The following is a 14,579-nucleotide window of genomic DNA, read 5'->3' on the forward strand; positions in this document are numbered from 1 at the left end:
AAATGGACAAACTCCTAAAAGTGTACAATCTCCCAAGACTGAGTCAGGAAGAAATAGAAAATATAAACATACAAATTACCAGTAATGAAATTGAATCAGTAATTTTAAAACTCCCAAAACACAAAAGTCCAGGACTAGATGGCTGTAGAAGTGAATTCTACCAAACATTTAGAGAAGAGTGAACACCTATCCTTCTCAAACTATTAAAAAAAAAATTCACAGAGGAAGGAACTTATTCTAGGAGGCCAGCATTACCCTGATACCCAAACCAGACAAAGATCTCACAAAAAGAAAATTACAGGCCAATGTCATTGATGAACATATGTGGCAAACCGAATCCAACAATAAAGGGTCAGACCCCATGATCAGTAGGATTTATCCCAGGGATGCAAGGCTTTTTCAGTATCCATAAATCAATCGGTATGACACATCACATTGACAAATTGAAGGATTAAAATCACGTGATCATCTTACTAGATGCAGAAAAAACTTGTGACAAAGTTCAACATCCATTTATGATTAAAAAAAAAACAACTCTTCAGAAAGTGGGTATAGAGGGAACATACCTCAACATAATAAAGGCCATATATGACAAACCCACAGCAAACAGCATTCTCAGTGTTGAAAAACTGAAGACATTTCCTCTAAGATCAGAGACAAGACAAGCATGCCCATCCACCCTCACCACTTTTATTCAGCATAGTTTTGGAGGTCCTAGCCATGGCATTCAGAGAAGAAAAATAAAAGAAATTCAAGTTGGAAAAGAAGTAAAATGTTCACTGTTTGCAGATGACATGCTACTATACATAGAAAAATCCGAAAGACGCCACCAGAAAACTACTGGAGCTAATCAATGAATTCAGTAAAGCTGCAGGATACAAAATTAATATACAGGAATCTGTTGCATTTCTATACACTAACAACAAACTACAGGAAGAATTTAAGGAAATAATCCCATTTACCACTGCATCAAAAAGGTTAAAGTACATGGCAATAAAGCTACCTAAGGAGGCAAAAGACCTGTGCTCAGAAAACTTTAAGAATCTGATGAAAGAAAGCGAAGACAACACAAACAGATGAGAAGGCACACAATGGACTGGAAGAATTAATATTGTTAAAGTGTCATATGATATCACCCATACGCGGAATATAACTTTTAAAAAAGAGATACCAATGAACTTGTTTACAAAACAGAAACAGACTTAAAGACATAGAAGACAAACTTATGGTTACCAAAGGGGGAACATGCTGGGGAAGGATGCATCAGGTGCTTGGGATATACATATACACACCACTATATGTAAGAGAGAAAACCAACCAGGAACGCTCCTCAATATTCTGTGATAACCGAGATGAGAAAAGAATCTTAAAAATAATGAATATATGTATTTGGAGGTGTTGTTTAGTTGCTCAGTTGAGTCCGACTCTGAGACTCCATGGACTGTAGCCCACCAGGCTCCATGGGGTTCTCCAGGCCAAGACTACTGGAGTGGGTTGCCATTCTCTTCTCCAGGGGACCTTTCCCACCCAGGGCTCAAGCCTGCACCTCCTGCAAGTCTCCTGCAAGTCTCCTGCATTGCAGGCAGGTTCTTTTTACTGCTCAGTCACCAAGGAAGCCCGAATAGATGTATATGTATAACAGAATCACTTTGCTGTGCACTTGAAACTAACACAACATTGTAAATCAACTCTACTCCAATAAAATTAAAGTATTTAAAATATACATATACTGTTAAGGTGACCACACTACTCAAGGCAATCTACAGATTCAAGGCAATCCCTATCAAAATGTGTATCAAAATGCCAAAGGCATTTTTCACAGAATTAGAGCAAAGAATTTTAATATTTGTATGGAAACATAGGAGACCCCAAGTAGCCAAAACAATTTGAGAAAGAAGAATAGAACTGGAGGAATCATGCTTCTTGATTTCAGACTATACTACAAAGCTACAGTAATCAAAGCTGTCTGGTACTAGCAAAAAACAGATGCATATATCAATGTAACAGAATACACAGCCCAGAAATAAAACCACACACTTATGGCCAATTATTCTACAACAAAGGAGGCAAGACTACACAACAGAGGAAAGACAGTCTCTTCAATAAGTGGTGATGGGAAAATTGGACAGCTATGTGTAAAAGAATGAAATGAGGACATTTTTTCACACCATATACAAAAATAAACTCAAAATGGATTAAAAGACTTAAATATAAGACCAAAACCCATAAATCTCCTAGAAGAAAACACAGGCAGAACACTGTTTGATATAAATGGTAGCAATATGTTTTTTGGATCTGTCTCCTAAAGCAAAAAACAAACAAATGGGACCTAATTAAACATAAAAATTTTATACGGCAAAGAAAACCATCAGCAACATGAAAAGACCATCTACTGAATGGGAGAAAATATTTGCAAATATGACTGATAAGGGGTTAATATCCAAAGTATATAAACAGCTTGTACTGGAAACAAACAAACAAAAAAACTGATCTAATTAAAAAAAAAAAACAGGGAGAAGACTTGAATAGACATTTTTCCAAAGAAAATATACAGGTGGCCATCAGGCACACAAAAAGATGTTCAATATCATTAATCACCAGAGAAATACAAATTAAAACTATAATGAGCTATCACCTCATAGCTGTCAGAATGGCTATCATCAAAAGGACTGCAAATAACAAATGTTGGTGAGGATGCAGGAAAACAGGGCCCTTGTATACTCTTGGTGGGAATGTAAATTGGTGCAGACCCTGCAAAATAATATGGAGGTTCCTCAAAAAACTAAAAGCAGAACTACCATACGACCTAGCAATTCCACGTCTGGGTATACATCCAAAAAAAATGAAAACAGTAATTGAAAAAAGATGCACACACTCCAATGTTCATAGCAACACTATTTACAATTGCCAAGATATGGAGCAACCTAAGTGTCCATCAATAGATGAATGGATAAAGGAGCCATGGTACATACATGTGTGTACACACACACACACACACACACACACACACACACACACACACACACACACACACACACACACACACACACACACACACACACACACACACACACACACACACACACACACACACACACACACACACACACACACACACACACACACACACACACACACACACACACACACACTGGAATCCTTCTCAGTCATAAAAAGGAATGAAATTTTGCCATTCAGAGCAACATGAATGGACCTGGAAGGCATTACCCTCAGTGAAATGAGTCAGAGACCTGGAGGGCATTACCCTCAGTGAAATGAGTCAGAGAGAGACAAATAGTGTACGATATCACTCATACGTGGAATCTAAAAAATACAACTAGTGAATATAACAAACAGGAAACACTCTCACATACAGAGAACAAGCGGGTGGCTGGCTCGTGGGAGAGCGGAGTGGGGAAGGGCAAGACAGGGGCTGTGGGTTAAGAGGGACTGACTGCTGGGTATAAAATAAATGAGCCACAAAGACACCGTGTGCAGCACAGGGACTATCGCCAGCATTTTATAATAACTGTAAGTGGACTGTAACCTGTAAAACCTGTGAACCACTATGTTGTACACATGAAACTTACATAATATTGTATACCAACTCTGTCTCAATAAAAAAAAAATTAAAAAAAAAATAAAGACAGGAATAAAAAAGAACGAAGACCCGCATCCAGTCCCAGATGTGCCAGGCCCCTACCCAGGCCCAGGTTGGGGGACAGAGGGCTCAGGTGGGCTTCTGGGGCCCAGGCCTGGGGGACAAGAGGTGGCCTGTCCTGGAGGCTGCTCAGGGGGGTGGCAGGGACAGCTGGAGCCCCCGGACGTGGTCACAGGCACATCTGCTCCATTGACAAGGTGGCCACTGGTTGCCACGACGACGCTCCTGGCCCCAGAAGAATGTGCTGGAGACAAGGGGAGAGCCTGCAGTCACCCCCAGCTCAGTCCCCGGGACGGCAAGCCGCCTCTGACGAAAGGAAGTGTCACACACGTGCTCGTGGGCAGGCACGCACAGACCCGCAGCCACACGCGGGATGAGCCAGACACCCAGAGGGACCTGCACACACCGAAGGGGCTCACATCAAGGGAGAGAACAGACGCCCACAGGGCGAGGGCACACACGCACCCGCCCAGACCAGACCCCAGACGACCCCCACGAGAGGCCCCCCGCCCCTCACGAGACGCACACCCACCCAGCGGCCAGACGTGGACCAGGCCCCCAGCATCACCTGGGGTCCCCGGAGCCCACGCCGTGCAGGCCCCCAGCGAGTGTGTGCACAGTGTGTGCGTGTGTGTCTGCAGGTGTGTAAAGAGAGACAACCTCCGAGGCCCGAGCCCTGCCCCTCACAGGGCAGTGCCCACCCCCCCACCCCGGCCCTGCAACTCACCCCCACCAAGCCCGGGCTCTGAACCCAGGACGCAGGCTTCCAACCACTCGCCCCTGTTACCTGGAGAGATGGCTGGACGGATGCAGGCACCGGCGTGACACCCGTTGCCTTCAGCGCCGACAGCAGCTGTGAAGGCCCACCGCGGAGCGGGCAGTGCCCAGACCTTGACACCCAGGCCTGAGGCAGCCACAGCGCCATCGCGGCCGGGTGAGGCTCAGGGGTCGGCGGGGGGAGGCGCGGCGTCTTCCCAAAAGGAGTCCCAGACAGTGATTCTCAAAGCGAGGTCCCGGAACCTCTCAGGGGATCCAGACATCAAACGGTCAAAACTACTTGCTTGATGATACTAAGATATTTGCATTTTTCACTCTCAGCTTCTCGCAGGCAGGCGTTCCATGGAGTTTTCCAGAGGCTACGTGAGGCGTGATCTCGCGAGAGGTTCAAAGCCGTGGCAGGTGTGAGAACCCAGCTGGCCTCTTGTTAACCTCGCGTTCAAGAGACCTGCAAAGTGAAGCACAAGGCCGCTCTCTGGGCTGCTTTGCTGGTTTTAAAGCAGAGCTATTTTTCATAAAAAAAAAAAAAAAAAGGCATTATTTCTGAAAGCACAGTGGGTTTGTTGTCATTTTAAATGCATAAAGATCTCTATTTTTTCTCAGCTTTAATTTCCATCACTGTAAATATTGATACACACATACACAACAGCTCTGGGTCTGCAATGATTTTTTTAAATGCTAAGGGGTCCTGAGATCCCCAGTGTTTGAGACCTGCTGCCTTAGACACGTGGCTAATGAGTTGATTACAGTTCCTCTGTGCACCCAAATTCAGTGAGTCACACACACAGGGAGCACGTATTGAGTTCTTACTGTGCCCAGGCCCCAGCTGAAGGCTTTAGAAGGTCATCTCAGGGAATCCTCACACCAGCCTTATGTGGGGGGTAATGTCAAGACCGAGGAGGAAACCCAGGCTGAGCCTTGAGTAACCCGACAGGGTTGTGGGACCACTGAGTGGCAGAGTCAGAACTGAAACTTAGGCCTTCTGGCCTGAGAGACCCCAAGTCGAAACCCCACCATCTCCCACCCCTCCCTGTCCCAAATAAGATACAAGGTGCCCAGGTAGCTCTGAATTTCAGATAAGCAGAACATTTAGTACAAGCATGTACCCAGCATGACATGGGACTAATTCATCGTTTGTCTGAAGTTCAGATTTAACTGGTGTCCTACATGCTCATTTGCTAAATCTGGTGACTCGAGCTGTGCCGGGCCTGCTCTGGGTGCTCAGGGTCCCTGCCTCCCGGACCTCCGTCCCGGGCAGCATGGCCTGGCCACTTTCTGGCTGTGCACCCTAGGGGCAGTCCCTTCCCCTCTCTGATCTGCCTTATGGTCCCCCTCCCCAAGGCCAAGATGGAGGGGTGCTGGGAGCAGAATTGTAGTGATTACGGGTGCTTTTCATTCTAGTAAACTTTCCCCTAAAATTCAGTGCCCACAGCATCCACTCACCCACTCCACACACCTGCCCAGTCTCCCCGCCTAAAGCCGGTCAGGGCTACTTGGAGGGGTCGTCCCAGGACTGTTGCACAATGCGCCCCTGCCCCCACCCTGGTGCCCCAGAAGGACTGTGCGCTCTGCAGCCTCACCCTGACCCTCTCTGACCTCCCACAGGGAGTGGCTGGGGAGGGGCCACCCGGCAACAGGTTCTTGAAAGGCCACAGGTCCTGGAGCTTCCACATCAGAGAGATACCCATTTTACAGACAAAGAAACTGAGGCTCAGCTCTTAGGGCCTGTGATTTAGTGCTCAATTAGGTGCCAGGCCACTGCATCCTGAAACGCCAGGCCCTCTCTCCAGGGGAAGGTCTTCTGCCTGGAGCGGCCTTCAGTCCACTGCCTCTGGCCCCTGCCAGCCAGCACACCTGGATGGTGGCAGAGAGGTGACTACTGGTGGACATGCTGACGCATCTCTTGCCAATGGAAGGCAGCCAGGGCGGCATATCCATCAGGGACTCGGCGATGCTGAATCACTAAACACACCGGTGGACTCTTCCACTTAGTACATAATTATTTCCTTGAGTAGGAGCCTTCCTCCACCAGCCTGGCCCCCTTCTCCGCTGTTTTGTTTTTTTCCCTTGACCTCTGAAAGGATGATCAGTTGGTGTGGTTAAGCCCCAGCCATGGGCAAAGAAGGCCCAGGGTGGCAGGAACCCAGCAAAGCGCCCTCGGGAGGGGACTTAAGACTGGAGCTCAGTAGGGTCATCAAGAGATCAGGCACCCAGGAGCTGTGTGATCCAGGGCAAGTTGCTTAACCTCTCTGGGTTTTAGTTGTCTCATCTATGATGGAGTGAGGCCCTTTTCTAAGCACTTTGCACATTTTCTCTGATGTACTTCTCTCCATATGAGACAGTACTTTTATCAGCCTTGGTATGAGTACCACAGGCTTGGTGGCTTAAGCAACAGAGATTTATTACCTCTCAGTTCTGGAGGCTGGAAATCCTAAATCAGGGCATCAGCAGGCGGGTTCCTTCTGTGGCTGTGACAGACTATCTGCTCAGGCCTCTCTCCTCAGCTTGTATATGACCCTCTCCACACTGTCTGCCCTCAACACATGTCTGTGTCCAAATTTCCTCTTTTCATAAGGACTCCAGTCATACTGCCAACAGTCCTTTGTCAACAAAGGTCTGTCTAGTCAAAGCCATGGTTTTTCCAGTAGTCATGTATGGATGTGAGAGTTGGACCATAAAGAAGGCTGAGAACCGAAGAATGGATGCTTTCAAACTGTTGCTTCAGAAGACTCTTGAGAGTCCCTTGGACTGCAAAGAGATCCAACCAGTCCATCGTAAAGGAAATCAAGGACTGATGCTGAAGCTGAAACTCCAATACTTTGGCCACCTGATGCGAAGAACTGACTCACTGGAAAAGACCCTGATGCTGGGAAAGATTGAAGGTGGGAGGAAAAGGGGACGACAGAGGATGAGGTGGTTGGATGGCATCACCCACTCAATGGACATGAGTTTGAGCAAGCTCCAGGAGATAGTGAAGGACAGAGGAGCCTGGCGTGCTGCAGTCCATGGGGTCACAAAGAGTTGGACGAAACTGAGTGACTGAAAAGTAATAAAGGAGATTGGGTGGGCAGGCAGGTGGTCACTGGCACTGCTCACACATAAGCTGCCTCTCCACCCCTCGGGTGCGTCCACGGCCGTGCTCCTGCCTTGCGGCTGGCCGTGTGACCCGCACTGGACAGTTTGCAGGGGAAGTCATGTGTCTCGTGTCCAGGCAGACACCCTGGGAGCCAGCAGCAGCCCCTGCTTCCTTCTCTCTGCCACAGAGACTGGCAGCGTTCCCGACGCCAGCTGCCCCGTCAGCCTGACTCGACGGCACACAGCAAAGTCACAGCTGGCCCATTTGGGGCATGTTGAATGGGTGAAAAGGAAACTTTTGTTGTAGTAAAGCTGCTGGGGATTTGGGGCTTTTGTTACCACAGCAAAACTTGGGCTCTCCTGACTTGATGGTCCTGACGAATGGGATTCCACGGCCCACACGCTCCCTGGAGGATCTGCAGGAATAACAAAGCCAGGGGCTTATCCGTGTTGTGTGTCTAATGCCCCGAGCGCCTCGCCGCACGGGCGCAGCCATCCAGTGACCAGGCGCCACTGCTGCCCTGCTGGGGGCACAGGCGGGCAGGACACTTGCCCGGGGAGCCCCGGGTGGTAGGCAGGCTGTGAGCTGGGCCCCACTGGTTCCTGTCCCTGACTCTGATGGTCGGAAGGTTCCAACCGCCCCAGCCCAGCAGCCAGCTTGACCCCAAGGAAGCCTGTCGGCTCAGGGCCTGGCCTCTCCGCTCGGTTTGGGCCCAGGCTGAGCAAGGGTGACAGGTTCTAGGGTCTTTGCTCAGGCAGTTACGTGGGTGTGGCTCTGCTGCTCAGAAAAGGGCTGGGGCCCCTGGTTGCTGCGAACCCCTCAACACGCCCTCAGCTCCAGGTACAGGTTTGCCCACACTCCCCTGGGGAGTCTGCCTCTCACCTACCTCGGCTCTTCCATCCAGAGCCCCCAGGACTCTTGGCCCCTAATAGGCAGCATTGCTTGGGTAGAGAGAGTCTGCAGCCCTGCTGGACTGTCTGCCTAACAGGAGGGATGGCAGCCGGAGTGAAGGCCTGGGTTCAACGTCTGCAAAACGAGTTTCCATGACCCCTGCCCCTCTGAGAAGGCTTCCTTATTGAATTTTGGGGTGGTGATGAGAGTTCCCCCATGTGCCTGGGGAGTGGGGAGAAGGAAAAGAAAGAGTTGTGTCAGGGTTTGGTCCAGGAAACCTCACTGAGGCCTCTGAGGTGGGTTCCCTGTGCCCATCTCATAGATGGGAAGCTGGAGGATGCCGAGCAAAGGGGCGACCCGTCTGAAGTCGTACGGCTGCTGAATGGCAGAGCCAGGACTCATACCGGGATCTTGTTCACTCGCTCAGTCGTGGCTGACTCTTTGTGACCCCATGGACTGCAGCACTCCAGGCTTCCCTGTCCATCACCAACTCCCGGGGCTTGCTCAAACTCATGTCCATTGAGTCGGAGATGCCATCCAACGATCTCAGCCTCTGCCGCCCCCTTGTCCTGATGATGGACAGAGTGCAGCCTGCACGCCCACCTCCTGCCCGCCTCTCGGCCACTGTCTGTGCAGAAGCCGCCCCCGTGATGGGAACTGGGTCAGGAGCTGAAGACACACGACATGTGCCTCAGGGTCAGACCTCAGCTCCTGACACTTGGTGCCTCGGGCACCAGGGCTCTGACCTGCTGAGCCTCAGTCTTCTGGGCTGTACAATGGGTACAACAACAGAGCTTCTTTCTGCAGTGGAATCATGAGGTCAAGGGCACATGCCTGTGAGTCACAGGCACCCAGCTGCCTGTAAGCTCACTGCCCCAGAGAGCACTGCAGGGTGGGGGGCTTCACAGGGTCCTGTGAGCAAGTCTGGGGACCAGTTCCAGGAGCAGAATTGCTGAGTCCCAGGGAGGGGGCGCTTCACGTGCATGAGCCCCGGAGGTGGCCCTCCGACTGCCCCCCCAGCTACTGTTCCCACACAGGGCACCAGGGGGCCCGCACGCCCACGTCCACATCTGGCACAGCCCAGCCCCATCCTCCCCAGTCTAGTGGATGCAGGCGAGACCTGGGCTTCCCTGGTCACCAGTGAGTTTGCCCATCTGGGCCTTTTCCGTCTCTGCTGTGAATGGCTTGCTCACACCCATGACTCCCTTTCTACCGTGGCTACTACCTGAGAAACCCTCCCGGGTCCCCGGCCTGGCCAACCTCCCTGCTCCGAGGCATCGTCTCCTGAGGAAGCTGGCAGGGGTCCCACGTCCGCGGGGCATCTGGATTCAGGTGGTTGGCTGCGCTTGGCTCTCCCTGCTGGGACAGGACTCACTGCATTCTCACCCCCACCTGCTCGTTTGCCTCCTTCATTCAGCCACTGTGACAGTTTGTCATCAAACTGTAATAAATTCAAACTCCTTACCGTGGCCAGAGGGGCCCCAGGAAGGGGCTCCTACTGCAGCCCACCTCTCCTGACCGGCCTGCAGGCTGCCTAAGCTGGGACTTCCAGGCTGGCTTGACCTGCCGTGCTCATCCCCACCCTGGGGACTCTGCCTGTCACTCCCTCCGGGCCGGTTCCTGTCCACAGAGGCTGCCCCCGCCTGCCCCACCATGAGCCTTCTGCAGACTCAGGAAAAGCAAGGAGCCGGCCTCAGTTGCATGAAGCGGGGGCAGCCTCTGTGAAAAGGGAAGAGATTTCCTTGCAGTCCAAGGGACTCTGTAGAGTCTTCTCCAGCACCAGAGTTCGAAAGCATCCATTCTTCAGCGCTCAGCCTTCTTTATGGTCCAACTCTCACATTCCAGCACGTGACTACTGGAAAAACCACAGCTTTGACTAGACGGACCTTTGCCGGCAAAATGATGTCTCTGCTTTTCTAATACACTGTCTAGGTTGGTCATAGCTTTCCTGCCTCCTAAAAGTGGGGGTTCTGGGTCAAATGGTGGTGGCTTTTACATTTTGATGGGACCGCCACAAGGGGGGTGGTGTTCCCCCAGGATGACTCTGGCTCAGCCCTGGAGAGCCCCTGAGGTAGTGAGCTTCCCTTTGTTAGGAGGAATTCAAGGGATTTTTAAGCCGCTCCCACCCCCCAGGGTGAGATCTGCGTGAGGTCGCTTCACAGCCACGGTGTGAAGGTGGGGAGGGGGCCGTCTGCGGAGGGAAGTAGAACCGCCTCAGCCTGGGGTTGACACTCCCCCGCCCTCCCCCGGGACGGCCCTGTGAAATCCACAGGAGAACCACACCACCTTGCAGAATCAGTGCCACTGTTTGTCACCAGGTGCTCTGAGGCAGGGGTGCTAATTTATTCAGGCAAGTGGGAAGGGGGCTTCGAGGAGGATGCGCAGGTTAGGGAGGCGAGAGAGTCCCATGCTGGGGCTGGGCAAGGACATGCATCCGTGTTTGTTGCTGTTCAGTCGCTCAGTCGTGGCTGACTCTGTGATCCCATGGACTGCAGCACACCGGGCTTCCCTGTCCATCACCATACCCAAAGCTTGATCAAACTCATGTTCATTGCATCGGTGATGCCATCCAACCATCTCAGCCTCTGCCGCCCCCTTTTCCATTTGCCTTCAGTCTTTCCTAGCCTCCTAGGAAGGACTGAACAGGTGGGGGACCCCAGGACGTTCGGGGGCTCCCGGCAGTGAGACGTAAGGAGCCTGACAATAAGGATCTCTGATTTCCCCGTAAGATCTCATAGTGCCATTGAGAATTTCTGTCTTCGGTCTCCTGTATCCAACTCTGCTTTAAAATGCTCCGATTCTGAGCCACTGATTCTATGTGACAGCTTCCGAGGGGGCCACACAGAGCAGGTGGCTTTGGGCTGAGGTTGCTGGAGATCAGATCTAACCCCCAGGAGTGGCGAGAATTTGGGGCTCTACCTGGAGGCTCTGTGCCTCGGTTTCCTGGCTGGTTGATGGGGAGAGAGGGTACCAGCTCAAAGTGTCCCAGGGAAGATTTGAGGAACCGACCTCCATGGGCCGCGGTGAAGAGGGCCAGGCACACAATGAGTGCTCGGCAAGGCTGGGTTCGGCCGCTCCTTAATGACTCTCAATGGCCAGGAGGACAAGAACCGAGTCTGGGAGGTGAGGTTGGGGACTGAGCTCCGGGGCCCGGGTCCGCCGAGCGGCTGGCCCTCCGTAGCCAACAGCTGCCGGGAAGCTAAGCAAACATGCAGAGGGAAGGGAGCTCCCGGGGGCTGCGAGAGAGCAAACAAGGGCCGCTTCCTCCAGCCGCACACTGCGGACACTGGTCCTTCCCAGGGCTGCTGCTTGGGGTCCTCCTGGGGCGCCCGGCCTGTGTTTGGACAACTTGAGGGGCGCGGGGGCAGAGCAAACGGAGATGCAGAGAGCCAGGCCCGGCCAGGCCAGCGCGCCCCACCCTGCCCATCCCCTGGGCAGGGCACCCTGGGCAGTCCTCCTGGCTACACACTCAGCTGGGACTGTGGGGCTCCCAGGATGGGGCGCTGAGGCTGGGTATCCAATAACATCAATAATAATAATAATTATTTTCTTCTCCATTTCCTTCTCTGGGGGATCTTCCTGACCCAGGAATCGAACCCGAGTCTCCTGCATTGCAGGCAGATTCTTTACCACCTGAGCTACAAGGGAAGCCCATAATAATAACTAGCATTGGTTAAATGCTTACCACTGAACGTCTTCCAACCTGGGGAGGGGGGGGGGCACCTCATCTTCCAGCATATCTTTTTGTCTTTTCCTACTGTTCATGGGCTTTTCCAGGCAAGAATACTGGAGTGGGTTGTCACTTCCTCCTGCAGTGACCACGTTGTGTCAGAATGCCTCACTATGACCCGTCCGTCTTGGGTGGCCCTGCGCGGCATGGCTTATAGCTTCATTGAGTTACACTGGCCCCTTCACCACGACAAGGCTGTGATCCATGAAGGGGATCGTTTCACCGACTCAATGGACATGAATTTGAGCGTCTCTGGGAGACGGTGGAAGACAGAGGAGTCTGGGGTGCTGCAGTCCATGGGGCTGCAAAGAGTCGGACACGTCTTGGAGACTGAACAACAAAATGCTTACCAGGGGCCGGGCTCTATGCTTAGTGAGGTATGCAGAGTATTTCATTTAATCTTCACAGTATTCCATCACTACTGCAATTTTACGCATAAACATATTGAGGCAGGACAGAGTACTTCTACAGCCCAGATGGTCCTGTCCTGGATACCACACTGTCACAAACCACACACTGCCTTTCAAGAGATTCTGACAATGATGCCAACAGGGGGCGTTTTCTGAATAAGCTGCTTGCACTGAACCCTATTAGGTGGACGTCATTAGGAGACCCATTTTCCAGCTAAAGTAAACTGAGGCACAGAGAAATGGAGCCATTTGCCCGAGATTACGCACTTAGAAAAGGTAGCAGCTGGGACTCAAACCTGTTTCCATCCGGCGATGCTGCCCACTGTGCTGGTGTATGAGATTCCTCTTGCTGCTGCAACAAATGACCACAAACTGAGTGGCTGAAAACAACAGAGACTTAACCGCTTCCAGCTCTGGAGGTCAGAAGTCTGCAGTCACTTTCCCTGGGCTGGAGGCAGGTGCCAGCTGGGTTGGTCCCTTCTGGGGCCTCTGAGAGGAGGACTCATGCCTTTGCCTTTTTCAGCTTCTGGCGGCCGCCTGCACTCCTTGGCTCCTGGCCCCTTCCTCTGTCTGTGGAGCCCCTCACATCCTGCCTTCCTCATGAAGCCATGGTGATGACATCAGGGCCATCTGTGCAACTGAGGCTCATCCCCCATCTCAACACCCTAAATTTATCTGCATATTCAAAGCCCTTCTGCCACTTGAGGTTAACACATTCAGGCTCCAGGTACCAGGACACAGGTGATTTGGGGGGCCGTTATCCTGCCTGCCACAGCCATTAGCAGGTTGGGCTGCGTCTTACTAGAGAGGAGGCAGTGCCCTCCCCGTCCCCGGATGCACGAAGCACATCTCGGGTCCACGCAGAACCCGGGTGGTGGGAGTCGTGGGTGCTCACCTCAGACCCGAAACCTTGGCACTCACTCTCAGCCCAGCCTGCACATTTCGGGGCAGAGAAACAGAAGCATCCCTTGCCCCAGCTGAGGGAGGACTCCTCCGCACCAGCTCCCAGCACCCGGCCTGCACCTCCCTCGGGGGTCATTACCCCCAGGCCTGTATTGCCCCACAGGCTCTGCCGTGTGCCGTGAGCTTGGCTGGGGCCCTGCTCTCTGTGGTGCCAGCAGCGTGCCCGCCCCACACGCGCACACGGGGAGAGTGAACAGCGAGGCTCAGAGGGCACCTCTGACCCGCCGGCCCACGGACAGCTGGGGCGGGGCCTGGCATACGGGCAGGTGCCCGGCAGGTGTGTGTTAGCCCACTGCCCCCAGGCTCGACGGCCGCACCGCGCAGAGACTGTTCCACGTGGAACAGTGTGGCAGCCATGGCCACGCCCGGCCAGGAGCACGTGAAATGCGGCCAGTGCGACGGAGGAAATGCTATTTCATCTTTCTCAAATGTGAGTCACCGCACGGGGCAAGCAGCGACTTCATGGATAGTCTGGCTCACCCAGCACCTAGCCCGCCCAGACTCACAGCCTGCTTTTCTTGGGGGGGACAGGCCACTGTGTGGGCTGAATTCCCTCAAGAACCCCAAGTCCTGGGACCTCCCTAGTGGCTCAGTGGCCGAGATTCTGTGCTCCCCGCTCAGGGAACTAGATTCCGCATGCCACAACTAAGAGGTCGCATGCCGCAACTTAAAAAGATAACGCAACCAAGATCCAAGACCCTATATGCCACAATGAAGACCCGGTGCAGACAAACAAATATTAAAAAAAAAAAGAACCCCAAGTCTCGGCCTGCAACTGGACGTCTTCAGGGTACTTCCCCACGCCCCTGAAAGGTGTGGCTGGGAAGGTCTCAGGGTAGCCTGGCCTCTTGGGGACTCCCTCACACCTGGCTATAGTACTGCCCGGCCTGATGCCACCAATGCCAGCGTGCACTGGGGCAAACCACAGCCTGTAGCGATGGGGCCAGCGGCCGCCATCACCTCAGACCCACAGGTGAAGAGCCGAGAGGGCTCCGCGAGGGCCAGAGAGGCTCCCGGGTCCCTCAGGAAGGCCTGGCCCTGCCCTGCTGGACCACAAATCCTGGCCTTCCG

At 52.6% G+C, this 14,579-nt stretch overlaps 1 protein-coding gene across 2 annotated transcripts in view; it reads right to left on the reverse strand.

Moving 5' to 3' along the window:
• LOC145520386 (uncharacterized) overlaps nt 1-12,221 on the reverse strand; it is a 46,409-nt gene extending 34,188 nt beyond the window's left edge. Inside the window, exons 1-5 of one of the 2 annotated variants that reach the window (XR_014064442.1) lie at nt 12,091-12,221; nt 8,401-8,627; nt 7,853-7,929; nt 4,449-4,886; nt 3,494-3,905 (exon numbers count right to left, since the gene is read on the reverse strand). Coding sequence is in view for 1 of the 2 variants with exons in the window: in XM_081526688.1 (XP_081382814.1) it covers nt 4,449-4,586 (138 nt within the window). In the remaining variant the exon portion in view is untranslated. Of the gene's footprint in view, nt 1-3,493; nt 3,906-4,448; nt 4,887-7,852; nt 7,930-8,400; nt 8,628-12,090 lie in introns of those variants that run through there. The other variant, XM_081526688.1, reaches the window with a different exon arrangement.
• Between the last annotated feature and the right edge of the window lie 2,358 nt (nt 12,222-14,579).

This window comes from Giraffa tippelskirchi, chromosome 9, assembly GCF_054371585.1.
Source record: "Giraffa tippelskirchi isolate mGirTip1 chromosome 9, T2T-mGirTip1v1.2.pri, whole genome shotgun sequence".
Lineage (NCBI taxonomy): Eukaryota > Metazoa > Chordata > Mammalia > Artiodactyla > Giraffidae > Giraffa > Giraffa tippelskirchi.